The 25,628-nt window shown below is 45.9% G+C and overlaps 1 protein-coding gene across 6 annotated transcripts in view; it reads left to right on the plus strand.

The window, feature by feature from the left end:
• Positions 1–25,628, plus strand: part of TBC1D2B (TBC1 domain family member 2B) — an 87,222-nt gene that overhangs the window by 604 nt on the left and 60,990 nt on the right. For 4 of the 6 annotated variants that reach the window (XR_014242204.1, XR_014242205.1, XM_082383635.1 and 1 more), the window contains exons 2-3: positions 3,329–3,379; positions 20,151–20,304. Coding sequence is in view for 4 of the 6 variants with exons in the window: in XM_082383635.1 (XP_082239761.1) it covers positions 3,329–3,379; positions 20,151–20,304 (205 nt within the window). In the remaining 2 variants the exon portion in view is untranslated. Of the gene's footprint in view, positions 1–3,328; positions 3,380–11,608; positions 11,874–20,150; positions 20,305–25,628 lie in introns of all 6 variants that reach the window. The other 2 variants (XM_082383638.1, XM_082383636.1) reach the window with 2 other exon arrangements.

The following is a 25,628-nucleotide window of genomic DNA, read 5'->3' on the forward strand; positions in this document are numbered from 1 at the left end:
CTAAAGCCCTTCTGCCTTTCTTTCCCCACTTCTTTCTCAGACTCTGTCCCCGTCCCCATCTCAAGCCCTTTACCTGGGTTTAGGCCAGAGTGGCTGGGGGCTACTCAATCCCTTGACCCGTTATCTCCCTCTGTGCCTTGCCTCGGGCCCTTCTCTGTACACCTCCCTTCCCCTCCCCACCCCTGTCCTGTGGATGTTCTGTGTAACCCTCCCAGGCATTCATTACTGTAGGCTTCCTGCCCTTGGGTAAGTTATTACCCTCTTCAGCTGCCTCTTCTGTAAAATGGGGATAGCAGTAGTATCTACTTCGTGGGGGTGTTGGAATTACATGAAATATACTCTAACCTCTCCTAAGTGTTACTGCATTCACGGCTATAGACCGAGAGAGTCAGAGTTGGCAGGGCCCTTAAAGATAATCCACTGCAGTCTCCTCCAGAGTGGGCAGAGACACTCCAGCTAAGGTCACACAGACAGTAAGTAGCAGAGCCTGTTTGCTTGCTCTGTATTTTGGCTGGGAGAGGAGGGAAAGGTTTGCTTCAGCCAGTTCTGCCTTGCCCATTTGAGGCTTCCTTAATCTTTTTTCTACACAGTGTTTAGAAGCATGGGACTAGAGTCAGAAGTCCTGATCCTGGTGCTGAGAAGCCTTCCCTGCCCCTGGGGGGTCCCATCATCTCCTAGGGGCCCTCCTGCTTCCGGCACCTGGCCGTCTGGGCCCTGGCCTGGAGTCGGGTCTCTCTCCCAGCCTCCTTCCCTGCCTGGTTCCTGTGAGCCTCCACCCTCACTCCGCTCTCTCGCTTCTCTTCCGTATTACAAGCTGGGCTTTCTCCAGAGCAGCAGGGCTGGGCTGGGATGTATGAAAACTCTGCAAAGCTGGCCAAGTGGAGAGCAGAGTGGGCTGAGCCTGACGCCCTTGGCCTTGTGAGCACAGGGCTGTTCCCAGGATCTCCGAAGCCAGCAACAGTTGGAGTTGCTCCCCAGGTCGTTTTTAGAGCTTTGTCAGCTCAGTTCTTGCTGTTTCAGGCAGAGTCTGGTTACTGTGTTCTTTTAGGCTCTTCCATCCCTTCTTTAAGTGGGTGCAGACAACCTTTTTCTCCAAAGGAAGCCAAGCAGAGTTGCAGTTCAACTCGGGCTTACTTAGAAAGCATTTGTATAAACTTGGGCCTGATCTGAGCGAGTACACAGGGACTTTTGCCAAAGAAAGCCTTGTCCTCACTGTATATATGGACTGTCCTTGTGTACAGCTGAATTTCCTGTGGAATTGTTTGTTAAAACAGAAAATAGAGCATCCTGTTTCAGATTTTCTCAGATGACTTTGGAGCCCTCCATCAGGTTTTTTCATAAAAATTTTTTCAGTGATGGAGGTATCTACACAAGTGGGGCTACAAGATGCAGTGTCAGGAGTGTGGCTTTAGAGTTGAATTGACTTGAACTTGTGACCTGAATCTGCCACTCACATGTGTTGAGCAAATTATACCACCTCTCTGTCCCAGTTTCCTCTTCAGTCTAATGGGAATCTTACCTTCCTCATTGGTTAGTTTTGAGAATTCTGGAAAATAGCTGGCACAGAGTAGGCACTACATGGCAGCCATATGAAACAGCAAGTCGTGTCTTTGGCCAATTATGTAGCACATTCATATAATGGAATATTATGCAGCAGTGAACATAAAGGAATGAGAGCTATAGGTGTCAACATGGATGACTCTCATAAACATAAAATTGAGAAAGAAAAACAAAGTTACACGTTGATTGCATACAGAGGTACCATGTATGTAAAGACTAAGAAGATCATGCAAACGCATATGCTGCATGGGGAGTGGGAGAGCTGTGTGGGCGTGATGAGCCCCGGATTCAGGATGGTGGTTCCCACTTGGGGAGAGAGGGGAGCGTGAGTGGGAATGGGTGCCCAGGGGGGTTCTAGTGTCTTTGCAGTGTTTTATTTCTAGCACTGGGTGGTGTTTGTTATATTATTCTATCTTTTTGTATGTTCAGAATATTTCTTTAAAAAAAAAAGGAAATTGATTTTCATGTAGGTTACTGACTATGGAATATTTTGGTATGTAAAGTTGAATTAGTCACAGAATAAGACAGCATGCCCGAGACAAAGGGTTTGCTTTATAAAAACAATGGAAATGGAAACACAGGCAAGGCTTTTCAAAGGAAGGGAGCAGTCAAAATGTAAGGTTTCAGAGTAGGGGTGTGTTTTAGGAAGGATTTTTAAAATTTTAATTTAAATTTAAATTTTTTAATTTCTAAAAAATTTATTTTATTTTATTTTTGGCTGCGTTGTGTCTTCGTTGTTGCGTGGGTGCTTTCTCTAGTTGCGGCGAGTGGGGGATACTCTTCGTTGCGGTGCACGGGCTTCTCATTGTGGTGGCTTGTCTTGTCGCGGAGTACGGGCTCTAGGTGCGCGGGCTTCAGTAGTTGTGGTGTGTGGGCTCAGTAGTCGTGACTTGCGGGCTCTAGAGTGCAGGCTCAGTAGTTGTGGCGCACAGGCTTAGTTGCTCTGAGGCATGTGGGATCTTCCTGGACCAGGGCTCGAACCCATGTCCCCTGCATTGGCAGGCGGATTCTTATCCACTGCGCCACCAGGGAAGCCCCAAGAAGGATGAATTTTATTGTACAGTAATTCCTTCTGAATTGTGGGAGTAAAAATTTTATGGTGGTAAAAGTGGAAATTAGCAATTTATCTTCCTTTTCACCTTTCAGATCTAAGAACTGACTCCCATAAGCTTGAATGCTTCCCTTTAGGGCTGCTTAGCGGTAGGGCAGACCCTGATTTCTAAGGGGGATTGTAGGTTAGTGAGGATTAAACCCTGCTCAAGCTTCAGCTAGTTGTATATAATTTTATAGATACCATTTCTTTTGACGGGTTAAAAAGAAAAAAAAAATCAGCAATTTGCTTATTGTGTTATCATATGGTTCTTATTTTAAAGTGACTTTCTGCCTTCTCTGGAGGAGCTGTGGTTTTGTTGAAGTTTTCCAAAATGTTTTACTGCTTGAGTCTTAATGAAAGCTGATATTGGAATTTCTTGGTAAAATTTTCTATTCATAAACTCAGGGATGTGGGCCTTATTTTACAGATGAGGGAATGGAGGCCGGAGAGGGGATGTGATTTGTCTGAGATCTTGAAGATAGACTCAGATGCTCTTGGCTAGTAGAGACTCTGGGAACAGTGAGTGTCCAAAATGCCAAGTGTCTAATTCTATTATCAGTTTTGACAAGTCTTCCTTTTTTTTTTTTTTTCCACTTTGGATTTCAGTGGTTTGGGATTAGATAAGATGTAGTGGTTTTTCCCTTACTGCATTTGATTTCTGTCCTTTTCATGCAGAATGAAAGCACCAGGAACATTTTACCTACCGATGCTTTACCAGGATGTATGGTAACTGTTACTAGACATTTGGAAACTGCTACAACAGACAGAAACTGATGCTTCCTGTGTGTGTGTGTGTGTGTGTGTGTGTGTGTGTGTGTGTGTGTGTGTGTGTAGAGGTGCTGGAGGCTTCTCACTGAGCTTTCCTGGGATCTGAGGCACAGGAAGCCGTTCTGGAGTGAGCTGGCACTTAGGGAAGAGAGAGCATGTGACTGACTGGGGGTAAAGCTTGAATGACCCTGCTCTGCCAGATCTCCACAGTCCCCGGAGCAAGGAGCGTCATCAGACTGTCAGCAGATGCACTCCGCTCCCTCTCCTCCCTTTCCTGAAGGCATATGGTGCACAAATGGACATGTGTGTTGGTTTCTGAGTCGCACGTCACGGAACAATCATGCATCCCTATTCTTAACCCACTTTTGTGGGAAGGATGCACATTCTCTGGTGTTGAAACTGCTCTCAGCTTAATGACAAACATTTGCTAGCTTGGGTAATCATAGTGTGTGCAGTACAAAATAGATGTGGTGAACCAGCCTTCTTGGCTAAATGGTTCTGCTAAGCTGTTCTTCCCTGGGGCGTCCGCTCAGGGGTCTTGAAATGTTATTTAAATCTTTTATCGAGACATGACTTTCCATGGATTTTTCATGGTTTCCCAATGAGTAAGTTCCTTAAAGGCAGGTATAGTCTCACAGGTGTGATGTCGCAGTAGCTTTCTGTCTCCCACTGTCTGTCACACAGGCCTCATGGTAGTGTGGCCTCCACACTGTTTCCTGCTCAGGAGGCCCCAAGCACTGCTGTTTGCATCCTTGCCCTCCCAGAACAGCACCTGCACAAAGTAGGTGCCCAGGCAGACGTTTGTTGAACGAATGAGTAGAAGGTCGTTACCCAGTAGGCACTGGTTTTGGTGTGAGCTCCAACCCTTTAGAAGTGATCAGCCAGAATTCTCAAATGTATTAAATGACATTCTCACCACATGTCATGGAGGTGCCTGCCATTCAAGGAATGCCCAGTAAATATGACAGGCATCAGGGATTCAAAAGAGGGATTACCATCGGTCCTTAATTTTCAGGTCTCTTGTATTTCATGCCCACAGTCTTGACTCTGAGGACACTGTTGTAGCAGTGGGTGAATGTTTCATGTAAAAGACCATGTAGTAAATATCTTAGGTCTTGCACCAGTGCCATCTCTGTGACTGCTCTGCTCTGCTGTTATAGTACAGAAACAACTGTAGACTGAGTGTAGCTGTGTTCCCATAATTTTTTGTTTATGGATTCTGGAATTTGAATTTCATGTAAGTTTCACACGTCACAAAATACTGTTCTTTTGGGTTTTTTTTTTCAGCCATCTGAAAACATAGAGACCATTCTTGGCTTGTAGCTGTGTAAAAATAGGCAGTAGGCTGGATATGGCCCTCAGGCTGTAGTTCCCTGGCTCTGGTGTTTTAGGAAGGCCTGGACACTTCTCATTCATTCTGTCACTTACCCATTCTGTGTGCTTAGGCACTGGGGGTATAGACTGAACAAGGTGAACACAGTGCCTGTCCTTGGGGAGCTTTCTGTGTAGCCCAGAGACAGACGTTAATAAAAACAAACCAACACCAACCAGTGCTGGGAAGTTTAAAAGGAAAGAGATGGGATGCATGTATAATAGGGGGTCCTAATTTAGTTTGGAAGGAGGAGGGCTAGGGAAGACTTCCTGAGGAAGTGACATTTGAGCTGAGGCATAAAGGGCACATTGGTGTTGACTGGAGAAATGGAGAGGGGAATAGAGTGTTCTAGGGAGAGGAAATGGCAGGCGCAGAGCCCCTTAGGTGTGTAGGGGACTCAAGGAATGCCCGATGGCAGCTGGGGTGGAGGGGAGGGCCTTGGGGCCCGAGGTGTAGGAATCAACAAAGAATTCTCAGCAGGGCTTAACAAATAGTTGGGTTTTTTTTTTTTCCTCCCAAACTGATGGTTGGGTTATATCCAGTATTTTCATCTAATTATGTTGGAGGATTGTCTTGTCTTGTGTTTTAAGAGTTGAAATATTAATATGTTACCCACTGGAAAACAGGTTTTAAAGTTGATAAATGCAGAGTTGAAGATCTTGTGGTCCATTGCCTCTTAAGCACCATTGTTTCTGAGCAGGGGTTGCTGGCTCGGGGGCTGTGTGGCTACAGCCTGCCCCACCCCTCTCGGTGGACTGCCTTTCCCAAAGCATTCCTCATGGCCACCTTCCCTGACTTCGCTCATGTCCCACTTGCTTTGCTCATATGCGTGTTACCAGTTTTCTTCCCCTTTGGAGGAAACCGTTGCTTGAGAAATGGAGGGAGGGGTCTCATGCATTCAGGGTTGAGACGTGAACACCAGCTCTCCCATCTCACTGAGGCTTCTGAGGGGTGGACGGCTCTCCTTGTTCAGGTGCCTGCATCCATCATCAGCCTTCCCATCTCTGGGCACAACAAAATATAGATAATAACCCTCTTTCCAAAGAAAGAAAAGAACCCCATTGTTGTAGAAATGACTCTCCGGTTGGTGGAGTGGAAGGGGTTTTGATTAGGAATTTTCAGTTCTTTTAGAGATTTATGTAGTAGGGTCTTAATGACATTTGAGTGGGTGTTTAGCTACATCCCGGCAGGCCCAGTCCTCAGTGGATTTTGTTCACTTTCACAGAGTGAATGCAATATGGAATGGTGAATTAGGAAGTAGTGATGCTTCTAACTAGTGTTCTGCTAACTACTCTTCTTGGGAACTCGGTGAAGTGAACGTGCCGGGCACGTGTATGTGCGAGGCCTTCAGGGGCAGGAGGCTGAGGTGGTCCCTGGAGAGGCTGTAGGTTTCGTGATCACCCAATAAACAGTAGCTCACCAAGCTGCACAGGAAACCCCGAATGGACGGATTCAGGGTGGTATTGCTCCCTAAAATGGGTCTAGTCCTGTTCCGGTTTTTGAGCATCTGATGCCGTGTCCTACTAGAGCCCAACTCCCTGCGGGCAGAGTTTTGTCCCTGGTTCACCGCTTCAGCCTTAATGCTTAGCAGAGTGTCAGGCACGGATTATATGCTCTGTATATACTGGGTAGCCGAATGAATACTTCATACCCTCATGTCCTCTTGGGGTGGGTGTATGGTATGCTCTTCTTGCACGTTCAGAAGGAGATTTGCAGTGTCCATTTCTTTCTTTAGCAAATATATTTGAGCACCCACCATGTTGTAAGCATTATGCGTTTTCTGTATATACAGCAGTGAAAATTTTCCATTCATTTCAGAAACTACAGTGTTAAGACTTTAAAAATAGATTAGCGCCTGATAGCTTTGAAAAAAACTTTGGAGAGAAACCATTTTTGTCTGTAGTATTCAGAGTTGGGAGTAAATATCAAATGTCTGCAAGTTTTTTGATCCTGAGGGAGGTCTGGCATCTTTCCATAGTAAATAAAGAGGGGGGCAGGGAATCCTGAATGTAAAGTACTGATTTGGATATCACCCAGAGCCAGAAATCTGTGGTTTGTACAATAATTTCTGTGGGCATTGTGGAATTGGGAAGATCTGTATGACTGATCACCAAGAAGAGCTCCCTGGAGAAATGGGCTGGGGAGTTGGTTAGGTTTTGGTATAATTGTATAGCTGTTCAAAGGTTTAGTTCCTTTAGGATCAACAAGAAGTGTTCCCAGTCTGATGGGAATCAGCATCTTTTTCATGAGTTTGCATGCTTGGCCATTGCTTAACTTCTTCTGACTGATTGTGTGGGAAAACTGGAATCTGGGGGAGAAGGGGACATTCAGGAGCTGAGATCCTTTGGCCTCCTCTCTGGCCCTTTCCAGGGCCAGCCGTCCTGGAAAGAGCAGACTTCCTTTGAGCAGTCTGCCCTCAGGCGAGAACTTGTCTGGGCGTCGGATGGCAGGCCTGGCGGTGGACTGGAGGCGGACAGGCCAGTGTTATCAGAGATGTTGATCTTGGATTACAGGAATTATTTCTAGGCAGCGAGCCCAGTTTTCATTTCCCTTTCCAGCTCTGTGATGTCCAGGGGAGACTGTGCTTGCAGAGAAGGAGCCTGTGTTTGGAAATCTGATGCAGCCAGCCAGCTGTTCACCTAACAGTCTTGGTTGGGCAAGGCCGTGATGGACATCTAGCGGGAGTCAGGTGTTGCCTCTGGCCTCTCAGAGCTGTCCTGTTCTGGGGTGTCATTAGGGCATTGTCATCAAGTGGCTCTGTGAGGTGGAGGAAGTCATTTGGTGTTTTTGTTCCAAGGGTCACTGTCCCTGAGTCAGAACTGATGAGAGCCTCAGATGAGCCCGCCCTGCCCCTTGTGTGATAGAGTGAGAAACAAGAGTCCCACAGCTAGTTAGCGGCAGCTCTGGCACTAAAACCTCCCCCAGACACCTGAGTGATATTTAGCCATTTTAAACCCAGCAGTTTGATGCTATTTGCCATCTTACTCCCTTAGTAGGAAATTAGGCTTATTCTTGTTTTTAGTTGTTGTACACAGATTCTGAAATTGTACATTTACCTCTTTGGTGCTGCAGCATAGATGTAAGATGTTCAAGTCACATGAAGATTGGAAATTAACAGTATAGATGATAAACTTCCAGTGGGGGTTGATTGATTATAGACGTTAGTGGTGTTTCCCTGGCAGGACTAGACCTGCACATCCCTGTTCAGGAGCCTTCTCTTTGGAGGTGTGCAGAGGAAAACTGACACTTGGTGTGATTTCTCTTGCTGCTCTATAAGCCATGCCCTCTAGCTTCAGAAGTGAAGCAGTTTTGGGGCTTCCCTGGTGGCGCACTGGTTAAGAATCCGCCTGCCAATGCAGGGGACACGGGTTCGAGCCCTGGTCCTGGAAGATCCCGTGTGCCGCGGAGCAGCTAAGCCCATGTGCCACAACTACTGAGCCTGTGCTCTAGAGCTCGCGAGCCACAACTGCTGAAGCCCGCGTGCCTAGAGCCTGTGCTCTGCAACAAGAGAAGCCACCGCAATGAGAAGCCCGCGTAGAGTAGCCCCCGCTCGCCACAACTAGAGAAAAGCCCGCGCGCAGCAACGAAGACCCAACGCAGCCAAAAATAAATAAATTAAATAAATAAATTAAAAAAAAAAAAAAAGAAGTGAACCAGTTTTTTAAGCTTCACAGTTTACACAGCTCTCTCACATATACTATCCCAGAGGTAACATGATGATAAGGCTATCTTTCATTTCTGTCCTTTAAAGGGAAGCATCTCCTTGAGAATTGTCGTTCTCAGATTGGTGTGGGGAAGGAGCCTCCTGGGATCCTGTTAACATGCAGGTTGTGGGGTTCCCCCCTAGAGATTCTCGTTCGGTTGGTAGGCCAGGGTGGACCTCAGGAATCTGCATCCTTATCCATTGTGCCGACCCTTCTGCTGCATACCTTTGTGGTCCTCTCTTTGAGAAACACCACTCTCCACCAGATCATGAATAACTGCTCTCTTTGACTGTGAAGTAAAGACTGGCCCTATTTGAGGATGGTTTTCTAAGCAGACTAGAAATAACTAAACTGCGTGGGTGGAGACCAGTGAAGTGTGAGCCATTTATCCTTAGGTTGACACTCTGTGGTTTATATCTGCTACCTTCTTTGCATTCTGAGTTTCTGTGCTCCAGAGCAATGGTTTGGGGCCTGTGACTCCCTCCTCGCAATGGCCCTGAAGTTTCTGTCTCCCGAGCTGATCACTCAGTCACTGGCACAGCACCACATGCCAGTGTTCCTTCAGGGCCGTTCAGAGGGAAGCTCCTGGAGGGCGATAGTGTTCGCTTGCCATCCTTAGGGTGATTTTGGGAGAGTGAGTTTTAATGATTACCACCACCAAACAGCTGATAAGGACTTTTAGAGCCCCCAGCTTTTCACCCAGAGAGGGGTGAATAACCGATTGATATAGGAGAACCATCTGGCACTTTCTGGAGGTACCAGCTCTATCTTAAAAGACTGTTAGAAATCAACATGCTTCCCAAACACTCCTGTAAATTCACTGAAAGGTTAGGCAGATTTCTGGTACCAGGCTCCCATGTTCCTCCTAATCTCTGATGGGCGGTGCCTGGGAATCTGCCCCTCCCAAACCCCAGTTCATAAAACTTCATATTAAGTCAGTCATTCCTGTGTCCTACTTTTAAGTTAAAAACCATCAAGCCAGAACATTGCAGTGTTGCATGGTGTGTGGAAGCCATCGCAGACAGAGGTGGCGTGGGGCTCTCCACCAGTCTGCTGGCTGTTGCTGCAGGAGTTTTTATTTATCCTGAGCTCATAAAACCCTGGCGCTCTCTTTATTGTGCAATGGCAGAGCTGATAGGGAGACATAGGAATGTAGCCCTGTGGTCACTCGGAGGCCGCGTGCTCCCCTTCCCTCTGAAACAGAAAGCGTTTTGACAGGCTTCCACACTTCCTGCAGGGAAGAGCAGGCCCAGAGAGTGGCCTTGGCCTTGCCCTTGCCTTGGTGAGATCTGTCATCTAGGCCAGGCCCCTCACAAGCCCAGTTCTCTTTATTGCCCTCTTTTCTAGAACACGCATTTGCTTGTCTTTGTTCTGTTTGTAGTCTTCTCCTCGTCCCTTGCCCTTAGTTTGTAATCTCCATTAAATTGTTAGAGATGGGTTTAAGGAGTGACTGATCTCTCAAGGTGTTTGCTTTTTAAAAGAAGATGCTTGAGTATCAGAGAGGGCAAAACTCCTCAGACTGCTGCCTCCCAGAATGGGTGAGAAGTGGGGCACCTTTCCGAGGAGAGGCTGCCCCCCACTGCCAACCGTCCAGGTAAAGTGACGGCGGGGGAGGTCTAGGTTCTTGCTCAGCCTTTGAAAAGGATTTAGATGAGAATTCATGTAATTATTTTGCAAAATAAGTTATATGAAAATGCTGACTTCAGGATAGCCATTCAAAAAGACAAATAAGAACGTATCGTGTTCGTTAGAGGAATGGAGGTCTGTACGATTGCACTCCATTTTCCGAGGAGCCAGGAGATCCAGTATTATTTCCCTTCTCAGCATCTGTCACTGGGCTGAAACAGAAGATTTCAAAACTTTCCCAAGGAAAAATTACTTTTTTTTTCATTGGTACTGGGCCAGATCCCTTGAGATTGTTTCCAGGCGCATGGTTTTGAAATGTTCAGAAGAATATTTGGAACCTAAAGTTATTTATCAGATATGGGGTTGTAGTCTGTTTTTCATCTGAGTTTTGTTTTGTATTATCAGGCTGTTTACAATGTTCTTGTGCTTTTTATTGCTTATGGAAGAATTACCTTGGAAATCCAGATATCCTTCTTTCTTTCTTTGTTTGGCCACGCCTTGGGGCTTGTGGTATCTTAGTTCCCTGACCAGGAATTGAACCCAGGCTACAGCAGTGAAAGCACCGAGTCTTAACCACTGAACTGCCAGGGAATCCCCCAGATATCCTTCTTTAGATTTAAGAAATGAAAATTCCTTCATTATGAACAGGCATTGCATCCTTTTAAGATATGACTGAGTCAAACTATGCATGCAGTTTAAATTGCTTTCTATGACGTGTGCAAACTTAGCCCATCTGTATTCTCTTCTTGTGGCTCTCTCGTGACCTTTGGTTATTCTGTTCTTCTGGCTTATAAACATGGTAGGCACTGACACTTTGGGGAGGAGCCCAGAGTTCACACCCTAAGTGGGTGACTGAAGTGCTCTGTCATCACCATATAGCATGATTGGTTCTGTAAGGGATGTCGGATGGCCTCATAGATGGGATGTTTGAACTGGGTCTTGAGGGGTGAGTAGGCGTTTGCAAATGGGTTTAATTAGTGCAGTAGGAGGAGGGGTCGTTGAAGCTGAACTGGCTTCTGTGTGCCTGTTGTGTGGGCAAAAGGCTATAGTCCTGTGGAGTGTGGGTCAGTGTAGGCCAGGTGACCATGCCAAATTGCCCAGCACTTAGAAGCCACCAGAGAGTTTTAAGCATGGGATAAATGTGACTTAGGTGACTATGTGTAAGAAGGGGGTTTGGGGAGGGGCGACTGAGGACAGCAAGACCAGTTAGGACGCTCTTGCAGAGGCCTGAGGTTGATGAACCAGGACAGTGTCAGGGAGCGGGAATCTGAGAGACTGACAAAGGGATTCTTCGGGCTTGGAGACCTGGTGATCCTGTTATGCTGGAGAACGGTTCCTCTCTTCTCTACATTTGTTTATGTGTGGTCTTATTATTGCTCACTGCAGTCTATTTTTAAAGAAATGTCTTTAGAGAAGAATTGTGGCTCAGAGCATCCGGTGGGAGCACCTTATAGCCAATTGATGGTCATACTCTCTCCAACCCAGTGAAGCTGTGCTGAGCCCCCCTTCGATGTCCTGAGGACCTTCTGTACTGTCAAAAAGACCAGCCTCTGATGTGGGAGTTGTCCTTGCCCATGAAGCCAACACACTTTAAGTTGAACTTGGCTGTTGGTTGGGGTCATCAACATTTCAGTATCTGAGAAAGACCATAGAGGAACTTCTGATTCCTGCTGACATGCTGAGAGGATGGATTTTGTCTTGGACGTGCGCTTCTCCGTCTTCCCATTAATAGCAAGGAACACAGACCCAGGTTTGAATTTTGATGTGCCAACTGGCTGTGAGATCTTGGGTGATCATGGTAATATGGATGGTTGACGCCTAATGAGTGTGCCAGGCACTGTTTTGAGCTTAACACGCATTAACTCATTTAATCCTCATAACAACATCACATGAAGTAGGTTCCTGTTATTCACATTTTGCCAATGAGAAGTCCGAGACGCATTAAGTAACTTGCCTAATACAGCTAGCAGATGGCAGAGCTGTGATTTGAACTCAGTTAGGCTCCAGAGTCCAAGTAGGTAATACTTTGGGAAAGTAGATGATACTATCTTGTGAGATTGTTATGAGCTTTAAATGGTAGCATGTATAAAGTGTTTAGCACAATGTCTGGCACATAGTAATTGTTTACTTAATGGTATCTAATATTATTACTAATATGCACGTATACATTATGAAATAGTCTATATAATTTTATTCCATTTTTGTAAAGAAAATTGCTACAAGTATTTATGGATAGAAAAGTATCTGAAAGGATGTACTCCAAAGTGCTGATTGAAGTTATTACTGGGGATGTGGTTATGTTCATTTTATTTTCTTTGTTTTTCTGCATTTTTCAGATTTTCCACAGCAAACATGGGTTATTATTATTATCGAAATAAAAGTCTAAAATATGTTGTTGGGTTTTGTTTTTGTTTTTTGTTTGTTTTTTTAAAGCTGAATAGGAGCTCCCAGGCAAATAGGAGCTCCCTAAGTGCTGGCAGAGTGAGGTGCCTCTGCAAAGCTATGGAACTCCACACTATGTTTAGCGACTTAGAATTTGTTTGGTCTTTTTCTCAGTTTGTCTTTTAATTTTGTTTATGGTGGTTTTGGACACACATCCAGATATTTTTCTCTGCTGTCTTTCTTTTTGGGTTGAGACAGGCTTTTACATTCCAAGAGAATAGAAATGTTACAGCAGAGACTTTTTCCCTTTGTGTTGCTGGGGTAAATAATCAACGCAGTGAATATCAATGCCTCCCTGCCCCTCCTCAGCCTGGAGTCAGCTCCCTAGAGTTGCCCGTGCGAGAAGCAGCTCTGTGGCTTACAGTCTGAAGATCTGCCCTTCGAGCCTTCAATTTGGGGCTCAGTCCTGAAAAAGCGTTGGTTTTCCTGTCCACAGCATCAGGACGCACAGGGCATTTGTTGTCACAGGGCATTCGTCGTGGCCGTTGATTGCACTTCAGTGTGAACTGTTCAGGAGATCTCTGCACAGACCTTCCGTGTGAAGTGCTGCTATGCCGATGGTTGGATGTAAAGTCAGATCATCCCTTGTGTACCTTTAAAATTTGGCAGAAATCTACGCAACTGTTGTTACAAGATGCAGAAAGAGACAGAAACTTAATTTTTTTTTTTTTTAAAGAAATTCACGTTCTTTTATTTATTTATTTATTTATTTATTTATGACTGTGTTGAGTCTTCGTTTCTGTGCGAGGGCTTCCTCTAGTTGCGGCAAGTGGGGACCACTCTTCATCGCGGTGTGCGGGCCTCTCACCATCGCGGCCTCTCTTGTTGCGGAGCACAGGCTCCAGACGCGCAGGCTCAGCAATTGTGGCTCACGGGCCCAATTGCTCCGTGGCATGTGGGATCTTCCCAGACCAGGGCTCGAACCCGCGTCCCCTGCATTGGCAGGCAGACTCTCAACCACTGCGCCACCAGGGAAGCCCCAGAAACTTAATTTTAATTTACATAGGCATCTTCTACTAATTTAAATGGTTTTTATTTTACATTCAAATCTTGAATCAATTTTGAATTTATTTTCTTTTATATTGTGACCTAGGTTTCACACCTAGGTCGTAATTCATAATACTTTTATTTCTTTCCAAATTTTTAGCCAGTTGTCCTAATGTCATTGTTTAATAATTAATAATTTTCCTACTGATTTGATTTGAAATGCTACATAAGTATTTTATATCTATTTAGCCCTGTATTTTGATCCTCTGATAGTAGAATGCTGGTTTCATTATTGTGGCTTTATTATATGCTTACTTATTTGGTAGGGCAAAGCCTCATGCCTCATTTACTTTTTCAGAATTCTCAAAGGTTAAACTTCAGATGAATTTTATAATTTCTTTCCCATGCTTTGAAGAACTTTTTAGAATTTTGGCTGGATTTTTTTTTAAGTTTCTATAATGCATACAGATTTCTTAAATGTATACCTATGCATTTTGTGTTTTGTTTGTAATTGTGAACATGTTTCTAACTGTCTGTTGCTGGTATGAAGGAAACGTTTGCTCATTGGGAGGGTCTGAGAGCCGAAAATTGACCAGGTCTCACCCAGTTCTGTACCCCTAGTGTTGACTGCTGCATTGGCCTAACTCAGGCTCTTAATAAATATTTGCCAAGTGAATGAACAAACATTTCTATGTATATGGTGTTCCTCCTTTTTCTTCTTTTGGATTACTTTAGATAGATTCCCAGGAATGGAGTTTTTGGTTAAAGGAAATGAGCATTATTATAGCTTCTAAAATGTGCTGAGTCTTTTTAGATGGAGATTCTTTACCAAAGGGCTGGAGACCCAGGGGATAAGAGTGCTTGGGTCAGTTGGTGGTACAGTGAGAATGTAGTTAGGAGATGAGGCCTGACTCCCTGTGTGTGCTGCAAGATTGTGGCTCCAGCCCCCATCCCCAGTAATGCACTTGCCTGCAAGAGTGGGCCCTTAATAAATGTGTGTTGAGATGAATTAACTTTACTGTGGAACTTTTCTGAGCACCAAGGAAAGAACTGGTGTTGGAGAGAGGGAAGTCCCTGGGGCCCAAGAGAAGAGACAGGTGTCTGGGGCCCATCTCCCCAAGAGTGGACTTGTTTTGGGCTACTAGAGGTCTGGGTGCAAAGGCTTGTGGGAACAGCTGGAGTATCACATGGTTCTTCTCAGCCAGCTTTCAGGGACTGAATTCCACCTCAAGCTGGACGAGGCATGGTCTGGTTTCCATTCTCTGAACTGGCACCTCACGTCATGGTGCCTAAATGCAGCAGATGTCTGTCATATCAGGACTGTGCCCACCCAGTCCTTGTCTGCCCCCAGCTCCCCAGGACATTCGTGCAGCTGTGTAGGGGACAACCAGAATGGCTTTCCAAGATGTTTGGCATGGTCTCTCATGTTGGGATTTGGTGCCATATTTGAACTATAATTTTAGCAGTTTTGAGGCAGTAGCAGTAGCTGAACATAGGAAAGAATGAGTCAGATATATGAATGCTTAACTGCATTCCAGTCACTGTGCTACGCATCTTGGGCCATATTGAGGCCAGCACGTTTTGCCTTTGTCTTGAAAGAACTTAGACTAGTGAAGAACGCACACTGCCATGGGAAGCTGTCCTGGGCTACATGGTGCTGTGAGTTCCCCATTCCGAGGACGGAAAGAGCATGCAGGTCAGGGAAACCTTACTTGGGTTTTGAAGAATGAGTAGGAGTTGGAGAGAATGGTGTCATGGGAGACTCAAGATATGGTCCCGGTGAGACTTCAGACAGTAGATGCTGACACTGACCTGTTGGATGCCTCCCTGGCATCGGCTCTTACTGTCTGCTGAGCTGTGAAGCTTTGCCTCGTCTCTGCTCCTTCCAGCATGATTGGAATGTCTGTCTGACTTTCCAGAATGTGGGACTAAAGCATTTAAAATGGTGATTTGGGGTAGGGTGGGGCAGATATTGATTCTCTCTGGGTTATGCTGGTGGTGGTGATAAGCTTCAGCACTGACTGGCTCATTTGTCACCAGCCGGGCTGCAGCTCAGTGGAGCGAGCCCTGGTGACAGACTCCTTGAGGTGCTGTCTGTGAAGCCAGATCACTCGAGGGTCCTTGCCTTCCTTTGGGAGGGGGCAGTGAAGACACTGAAACTGTGAGCCATCAGCCAGACCAGCCAGACCCATTCTTCGGGGTCCCCAAATAATGTTGGCATCTCCATGGACATTAACAGAGCATGGGGTGGTTGGAGATGTGGAGGTACCTAGTTAAAGAAGAAAGTTATTTGAGTCATAAAGTCCTTTGGGAGGTGAATAATGTTGGCTGCCCCACACTCTCAAGAACCCCATGCCCTTGGTCATCCCCAAGGCCATTTCCCATCCGCTGGGTTTCCCACCTAGCCAGATCTCCCACCAACCTTGGCTCTCAAAATGGAATTTGTTTGCCATCATGATCTAGACCAGCACTGTTCAATAAAGACAATGTGAATCAGTTATATACTTAAAAAAAAAAAATTATTTATTTATTTTTGGCTACATTGGGTCTTCGTTGCTGCGCACGGACTTTCTCTAGTTGCGGTGAGCGGGGGCTACTCTTCGTTGCGGTGCGCGGGCTTCTCATTGCGGTGGCTTCTTTTGTTGCAGAGCACGGGCTCTAGGGTGCACGGGCTTCAGTAGTTGTGGTACGCAGGCTTAGTAGTTGTGGCACGTGGGCTCAGTAGTTGTGGCTCGTGGGCTTAGTTGCTCTGCGGCATGTGGGATCTTCCCAGACCAGGGCTCAAACCTGTGTCCCCTGCACTGGCAGGCAGATTCTTAACCACTGCGCCACCAGGGAAGTCCCGCCAGTTATATACTTATAAGTTTTCAGATACCCACATTAAACAGGTAAAATTAATTTTATAATTTTTTTAAAAAATTTTTATTTATTTATATTTACTTTTGGCTGTGTTGGGTCTTCGTTTCTGTACGAGGGCTTTCTGTAGTTGCGGCAAGCGGGGGCCACTCTTCATCGTGGTGCGTGGGCTTCTCACTGTCACGGCCTCTCTTGTTGCGGAGCACAGGCTCCAGACACACAGGCTCAGTAGTTGTGGCTCATGAGCCTAGTTGCTCCGCGGCATGTGGGATCTTCCCAGACCAGGGCTCGAACCCGTGTCCCCTGCATTAGCAGGCAGATTCTCAACCACTGCGCCACCAGGGAAGCCCCCTAAAATTAATTTTAATAAATAGATTTTATTTAACCCACTGTGTCTATAATATCTCATCATGTGGTAGTAGCCGTATTTCACGTGCTCACGAGCCATGTGTGGCTAGCGGCTACTGTGTTTGGATGGGGCAGATCTAGACTAACTTTACCTGGCTAACTAACCAAGACTGGGGCAATGAAGAGACTAGTTTGTGATTCTACATATAATTAAGACTGAACAGGCCAAATCTCTGTTCAGTCTCTGTTTAAAAGACATCAAATGGGAAACACAGAGGCTTTGTGGATCGCTGCTGATTGTGCTGTTCTACTTTTAATCCTGTGCCGTCTCGTCTCGTGGGTCTCAGCTCCCTGAGGGAAGGGCCTCTGGGGGCTTCTCCGCCTCCTTGATCATAGCACATGCCCCGGAGCCATGTGCCCCCAACAGCCTTTCACAGCTGCTTGGGGATTGAATTCGAGATGCTTTTAGTGGTTGCTAGATTTTTTTTTTTTAAAGGAAATGAACCCCAGTTAATCATTGTCTCGAGGTAGTTTTGCCTGCCTTATTGACCAGATTTCTGTAACATGAATAATATGTCAGACATTGAGAGCATGTGATCTAAAAGTTTTTTTGCCCGAGGAATTTAGTGAGAGATGATTAAGAGGTTACTAACTGTTCCTCAGTCAGAATTTAAGACTCAGAGATTTAAAGGGAAAAGGCTTTCTTGTAACAAGCAGCTTTCTCATGGTGTTTGCATTGCAGGAAACAGCTAGAGAGGTTAGTGATGGATCTGACACAGTATGGTCTTCTCCCTGGGATGGGGATGGGGATGGGCTCCAGGCAGGGGAGCTGGTGGGAGGACCAGTACACACGCACACATGTGCACACACATGCACCCACTGTCAAAACACACACTTTCGCCTAAGCTGGGGGTCGGGAGACTAGGGGCTCAGTATGGACTCTGTGAAAGGAGGGAGGAGGAGGGATTAGGTGGGCTTTGGGTTCTGATTTGGCTGTCTCCCAACCCCTTACTCTTCCAGCCACTCTCTCCCCTCCTCTGGGAATGCTGGGGTCTCTTATCCTGCCTCGGAGCCAGGCTGAGCCCCCAGTGTCCACCCTGCAACCAAACTGCCACTCAGACGCCAGCTGCGCTTTAGGGCTCCTGGGCCTGGGCGAATCTCCTCTTCTACCTGAACCCTGCTTCCCCCCTCCCCCACCCCCTTTCCAAGAGCAATGACTTTGTCTCATCTCATCATTGCCCTGCCAAGAATCCAGGAAGGCACTCGAGTCCTCGAGTCCCTTTGGGCGTGGTCCCTGCTTATCCCAGCCCCACCCCCCTCCACCCCCCTGCCAGCCTCCCCTTGCCTGTGCTGTCTTGCCTCTGGGCCTTTGCACATACTCTTATCTCTACCTGGAGCTTCTTTTTTGTCTTGTCCTTCTGGCCACCGGCTGCTTTCCCTTTAAGACCAAGCTTCTCCATCATTTTATGATTACTTGTTCATTCATTTCTTCACTTATTTATTCAACAAATATGCATCTGGCACTGAGCTGGATGTTAGAAAAATGGAGACATCTCAGAGTTTATGTTTATTGGAGAAGACTGTGAACCTTTTGAATCCACAGGTAGCAGTTTTCCTAAATTTTCAGTACCTGACCCTTGCCCCATCTCCTCTGCACCCTCCAGTCACACCAGCCCCACCTCACCCACTCTGACCTCTGTCATAGCACTTAACACACTCTTGAAACTACTGATTTATTTTTCCTATCTTTCTCACAAGCCCTGATTCCAGGTTCCTGATAGATAAATATTAATAGTAAATGTCGGTTGAATGTATGGATGAAATGATGGCTTGGCTGATAGTTGGAGGGATTTTCTGTAAGATACCCAGAGATCATGTAGTGAATGGTTTTCCTTACCAGGGCTGTGCCTGCAAGTGTCACTAAAAAGACTCCAGGTTGTAGCAAGAGCACTTTGCTTGTGGACAGTTAGAGGTTTGGTCTCTGGCTTGTTACTTGCTCTCGGGCCTACAGAGCAGTTTTCCAGATTGCCTCTGACCCTGGGGTAGAATTTATAGGTGCTGAAACCACTGTGTCTGATGTCTATACACCTTACTGGATGCCACTGGTTCCCATAATCATGCCATGGCATCCTTCTCCTTGGGACTCCTTTTGGGGGGCAGCCTGGAGACCTGTGACCCACACCTGCCATCTAGTTTGTTTGTTTATAGCTAGGTTCATTGTTTTGTGTTCCCTCTGTATCTTGATTGATTTTTTTTTTTTTAGTGTTTATAGTGAAATTCACTCTTTGTGGTATATAGTTCTTTGAGTTTGGACAGATGCGTAGAATCATGTATCTACCCCCACAGTCATGGTGCAGAATAGGTTGATTACCCCAAAATCCGCTTGTGCTGCCCCTTTGTAGTCAGCTACTCCCTTCACCCAAGCCCTGGAAACCACAGGTTTGTCTTCTGTCCCTATAATTTGGCCTTTTTAAGAATGTCACATAAATGGAATTGTATAGCCTTTTGGGACTGGCTTCTTTCACATACGCATGTAATATTCATCCACGTTGTGTGAATCAATCGTTTGCTCCTTTTAATGATGAATAGTATTTCATGGTACGGATGTGCCACAGTTTATCTGTTCACCAGATGAAGGACATTTGGCTTGTTTTCACTTTTTGGCGATTATGAATAAAGCCTCTGAACATTTGCATGCAGGTTTTTTTGTGAATGTATATTTTTATTCCTCTTCGTTGAATACCTAGGAGTGGGGTTGCTGGGTCACTTGGTAAGTGTATGTTTATAAGGAACTGCCAAACCGTTTTCCAAAGAGCTGCACCATTTTACATTCCCACCAGCAATGAATGAAAGTTCCAGTTGCTCTATATCCTTTCCAGCCTTTGGTATTATCAATTTTAAAAAACTTTAGCCATTGTAATAGATGTCCTCTCTAGTTTTTAATCTGCAGTTTTCTTTGCTCACTCTCCCGGTTGCTGACAGGATCTAAATACCATTATTTGATTTGATTTGGCAGGGATGTTATCCATACCCATGTGAGATTTGACTTCTTAAGAGAATTTATAGGTGCTCAGAGTGAAAGGGCACTGGGGATATCAAGCCTTCCTAAAACCTTTTGAGGAAAATGTTATATTGTATCATTCTGTAATTTTAGAATTTAAAAAGATTTCTTATTATTAGGGTTAAATTCTTTATGTAAAAATTGCTATTTTCTTGACCAATTGTAGTGAACAAAAGTTACTAATCTTGAAATTGAAATTTCTTTGACCTGTTCTTCTTAACTCTCCCTTTCATGTGGCAAGGTGTCCAGTCTGTCCTCACAAAGCATAATTATTTTTTTAAGCTCTCTATGTTATTGGTGGCCATAACACTTTTTCCCCTTCCTTCTTTTTAGGCCCCTAATCGTCAACTCATGACTTACTGGTTACAAGAGCTTCAGCAGAAGAGATGGGAATATTGCAACAGTCTCGACATGGTAAAGTGGGACAGCAGGACCTCCCCGACTCCAGGGGATTTTTCTAAGGGTCTTGTGGCCAGAGACAACACAGGTAGGTCAGAAAGGGAGGGCACCTGTGTCAGTGCTTTGTGTATCGCCGTTTGACGTAGCAAGTCAGCTTAGCAGAGGAATTGAGAATGAAAATAATGGTGATGATCCCTTATAAATGGGCTGCATCCCATAGTTATTGAGGGCTTCTGTGTCAATGTACAGAATTGTATTCAAGCCCAATGACAACCTCAGGAGTAAGGCAAGGCTGGTGCTAAGCATCCTAAAGAGACGGTACGGCTGAGGGCAGTGGGTAGTGAGTTGTGGTGCTGAAGTCCAGTCTGACTCCAGGACCAGCCTGCTCTCTACCCTGTCTGAAGGTGAAGCACCCACACCCGCAGCCCTGTGCACAGATATGTGTGCACACTGGGAAGATGTTCTCAAAGCACTCACTGTGATTCAGTGATGCTTCTTGGGAAGATTTTAACTATCAGACACTAATTCCATTTTATCCTGGATCTGTGGTATTTCCATAACTCATGCTGATCCCGGGCCGATTGCAGTATGGAGATGATGTGGTTTTATATTTGAATATCAAAAATTAAAACCCTGTGATCTTCTCATGACTGTCTGGTGGTGCTGAGCCTTGTTAACTGAAAGAACAGGACTATGGTTATACACAGACCATCCCCCGACCCAGCCCCTGCAGGGACTGCTGAGGTGGGGCTGTATTTGTGGTCCCTCCCTTCACACAGGGAGAAGAGCAGGCCCAGAGAAACCTGACCCCTGGGCCTTGAAGTAAGGCATGAAAAGGCCAGGCCATCACACCAGCATTTCTTAAGGATTGAGGGAGCGCATATTGGAATTTAGCCAGCATGGGCTAGTTCTCATGCCTATAAAGAGGTGTGGTCCAAGCTTTGTAACACCTGCGGGACCTTTGCTCAGGAAAACACAGGCTACAGTCAAGCTCCCTGTAAATGAAAGGTGGCATTGGCACGTGTGCAGCCAACTTGTTTTGGAAACAAACGCCTTCTTGGACTTCTTAAATTATTTTTTTCCTCCAAATCCCTGTTTTCCTGCCAGCCTTGTTTTTACCAATCAGCAGGTTAACCCTCTGGTCAGTGAGAAATTACTGTGTGTACTTCATTCCTCTTCCTATGCTGTGCTATGAGAGTTCTCAGGTCATTTTCATGGACGTCTTAACCCTAATGATAGCAGGAGCTGAGAGGATGCCTCCAGTTTCAAGCCAAAACCCCCTCTATGTTTAATTTCTACTTCTGCTCATTGATGACTGAGTTATTTAAAAAACCACTATTATAGTGCTTTTGATCAAAAGAAGCTCTATAACTCAGTATCAGTCACTGGAACGACTGGAAGCCCTGCAGGGAAACCAGCAGTATTCATGGTGGTCGCTAGTGCCTCTGGCACAGACGGTACTCACCTTGCCTCTGTTCCTTCTTTCTGAGGACACCAAGCACTTCTCTCTAAGGGAGACTCAGGCGTTACACCGAGAGGAGGACCAAAGGAACGAAGCCATGTGGTCTCTTTATAACACGCATCCTTCCTTCTTTTAAGCCAAAGTGCTGAGGCTAGGGAGCCCGTAAAAACACCTGCAGCCCGCATTTGGTTCTCTGCATTTGGTTCTCTGCATTTGGTTTTGGGACTCTAGCATGGGAATTTGGAGTTGGCACCCTCTGGTGTTTACTCATTCATTCAGCAAGTAGATGCCCGTGATGGGCTTGGATCTCCCCCCCTCACAGAGTTTCTAGTCAAGCAGAGTGAAGAAAAAGTGAGATCACATGAGAGGGAAGGTACAGGGTACCAAGGGCCATGAATGGGTTGAGCACAGCTTTGGGGTGGGTGGGTACACTCTCTGAGATCTGAGGATGACCAGGAGTCAGGCCAGGTAAGGGGAGCGCAGTGCCCTCCAGGAGCTAGAAGGAGGGTGTGGCCAGAGGGGGAAGGCAGTGAGCTGAGCCTGGAGGCACACCCAGGGCCAGGGTGGGAAGGGCCTGGACCTCTGGGCTTGGGGTTTTGGACTCTCCTAAGAGCAGTGGAATGCCCTTGAAGATTTTATGTGCAGAAACGACTGTAATTTTGAACTTCTGCCGATTTTTATATAGCTTCTAAGAACAAATAATGAAACTTTGGATGACCAGGCAATTTGCAAGACTATAATTATTCAGGAAGTCAGAAAGTCTAAAGGAGGAAGACAAGAAGAAAAGGCTAGATTTTAGTCACCCTCCTTTTTTATCATTATTTTAGATAAAGATTGGTTAAAAGATAAAATGAGTTAAGGTATGTGGTGGTGCTCTGTCATGTCTCTGAAGCCATGCTTGTAGTTATCTGCTCTGTTTATCCTAAATCTTGCTAACTCTAGCTAGGATTGAAGACAAATGTTTTTATTACTCTGATTTACATTAAAAAATAAAACTTTTCCTACTGTCCTCTCCTTGTTACCCAGTTTTTGGTAACATTTTCATTTGTTGTCTAATAGGTGTCACCCATCAGTACCCTCCTAGCACCGAAATTCAACATGGGGAAAGATATAGGGAATTAACGTTTGACAGGCAGTTGTATCTTGGGAGGCAGCTCTGTCTGGTGGAAGGATCCCTGTGGGCCTGGGTTTGAGTCTTGGCTCTGATATTTACTATTTGTCAGACTCTGAGTGAGTCATTTTCTCTCCAGTAAAGGGTAGCAAACTGCAGCCTGTGGAAATGAAGTTTTATCAGAATAAAGCACCACTCATTTATTTGCATATTGTCTTTGGCTGCTTTTGCACACCAGTGGTAGAGTTGAATAGTTGTCACAGAGACCATTTGGCTCACCAGTCTAAAATATCTACTACTATCTGGGCCTTTAAGAAGAAGTTTGCTGACCCTTGCTGTAATGTCTTGAGCGTACCTCTCTTTTTGAGCCTCAGTTTCTTTATCCGTAAAATGGAGATTGTTCATTCAGTCTTTCACTCCAGACATTCTTGTATTTAGACATTGTGCCAGTGCCTGGGATGTAAAGACAAATAAGTCATGGGTCATGTTCTCAAGGAGTGTGTGGTCTAGTGAGGGACCCAGACAGGTAAAGAGGCCTGCACAATGCAGTCTGGTAAGCACAGGGCCAGAGGTGAGCACAAGAAGCTTACCTGCGTGTGGGTGTTGGAGGGTAGGGTGTTGGTGGTGTCTGAGAAGGCTTCCTGGACTAGGAGAGGGCTGAACTGAGTCCTGAAGAGCTGGCCTTGTGAAGCAGGCAAAGGAAAGACCTGGAGACCCTAGAGACCAGGGCCTGACTCGAAGGTAGAGTGTGTGGACAGGAGTGACACAGAGAAAGTTGGATGGATGATCAGGGACCAGACCTGGAAGGGCTTATAAGATAAGCAAAGGCACGGCCAATGATAGGGTTGGATATGCATTTGAGATGATTAACCATGGCCGAGTGGGTGAGAATGGATTCCTTGGCAGGACAAGAGGAAGGGAGACCAGTTAGAAGGCTGGTTGAGCCTAGAAATCATAGTATCCTTGAGTAGGGTTGCAGCAGAGAAGATGGAAAAAAGTGGGCAGAGTTGGGAGATTGTATGGTGGGAGAACTGGTGGATTAAAAGGTGAGATTAGCTTTGAGGGAGAGGGAAGGCAGAGGGTGCCATCCAGGTCCCTGGCCCAGGCAGTTGGCTGGATGGGATTGGAAGGAATACTAACAACAACCTTGTCCCCCACCCGTCGCCATCCTGCCAGTAGTTCTGTTTTGAGGGTCAGATGGGAAACTGCATTGTTAAGTGTAAAGTGTCAAGTGTATTATATATACACATGTGTACATACATATATGGTATTATCATTTTGAATCGGTTAGGATTATGTTCAGCCGCAATTAACAGGAAACCTAATAGGGACTTACAAATAGAGATTTGTCTCATGATGGCAGTTCATAGCTGGCGAAGCTCCTCCCCAGTGCCATTGAGGGACCCATTCTGTTCTCCAGCCTTAGAGTATTAGCTTCCCTCATGCTAGCTGCCTTTGGGAGTGGCACCTATATCAAAAAGGAGAAAGCTTTCCCAAAAACTCTTGCTTTATGCCTTATTAACTAGAACTGTGTCATGGGGACTCTGGAATGGAGTTTGAGACCAGTGTTTTAGCTGAGCATGTGGCCACCATCAAAACCAGGGTCTGTAAGGAAGAGCTAGAATGGGTATTGGATAGGCAGCTGGCAGTGTCACATAATTGCCTACATTAAATTTGTTTTCAAGAGTTCATGTTTCTAGAGTAAGAATCTGTTCATCTGTGTGACTGAAATTTGCAGCTTTACATTAGTCAATCAAGTATTAGAAAGTGAGATGACTTTGTTTTATCTGATCTGTCTGCCTTCCATCTGCAGCCTGGCCTCTGAAAGTATGCCACGCCTCAGACACCACTCTGCTAGTCTTCAGTGTTTGGATAGATAAAGACCTAGTTTCAACACAAAGGAATAATTTGCAAAGATAAAATCAAGAGTCTGCAGTCCTTCATAGCTGTTGGGAATGAGGCAGCCAGAACCCAAAGGAGGCTTGTAGCGAGCTAACAGCCTCATTACAAGCCGTGTGTCCAGCACGTTCTGTTTACTTCATTTCCCATGTAAACTAATAGGCAACCAAGTCAGGGATAACACGACTTTGTTTTTTTAAGACTTCCTGTGAGTTCAGGAGTACAGAAGCCCTCACCATCACAGGAGGAAAATGGTGCAGCGAAGATGGTTTGAGGGATGAGCACAGCTTTCCTTCTCTGAAGCAGCCTGAGAGTAACTGCCGGCCTCTCGGCTTGTGTGGGAGCAGGGGGAGGGGAAGGGAAGTGGCTGCTCGTGCCAGTCCTCCCCCAGTTTGAGCCGCGCCCTCTGTGCCAGTGCTGGAACTGGTGGGAGGGAAACCGTAGGGTGGGACGCAGGCCCCACATTAGCAAAGCCACAGGAATTCCATGGAATCGTTTCATGTCACAGTTCCCTAAAGTCATCAAAGAAGCTGTGCTTCTATGTTATCCTGTTTGTAAAGCACTACAGAATGCCATGTGTTGTTTTAAAGTGTAAGTCACGGTGATTATCAGCCTTGTAGCTGAGAGGCAGCCTGATCTAGTGCAGAAAGCTTATGGAACGAAGGGCACACACCGTTTCCCCCTCTGGGAGCAAGATGCTGTCTGATTCCTTCTGGATTGAGGGTTCCGTGATTCCTAGCATCAGGCTGTGAAAGGGAGGGAGACGATGAGCAGGGTTAGGTTCCAGCAGTGTCTCTGGGGGAGTCGGGGGGAACCTCCTGAAGAAGATCCGGAGGAGACGGTCCGTGGTGGGCTGGAGTGTGGTGCCTGTGGAGGCAGGCTGGGCCTGGCTCTGGGTGCGATGTGGCGCAGTGAACGGGCGGTGTGCTGGGGTACCGAG

The sequence above is a fragment of the Balaenoptera borealis genome, assembly GCF_965194805.1.
Source record: "Balaenoptera borealis genome assembly, chromosome: 3".
NCBI lineage: Eukaryota > Metazoa > Chordata > Mammalia > Artiodactyla > Balaenopteridae > Balaenoptera > Balaenoptera borealis.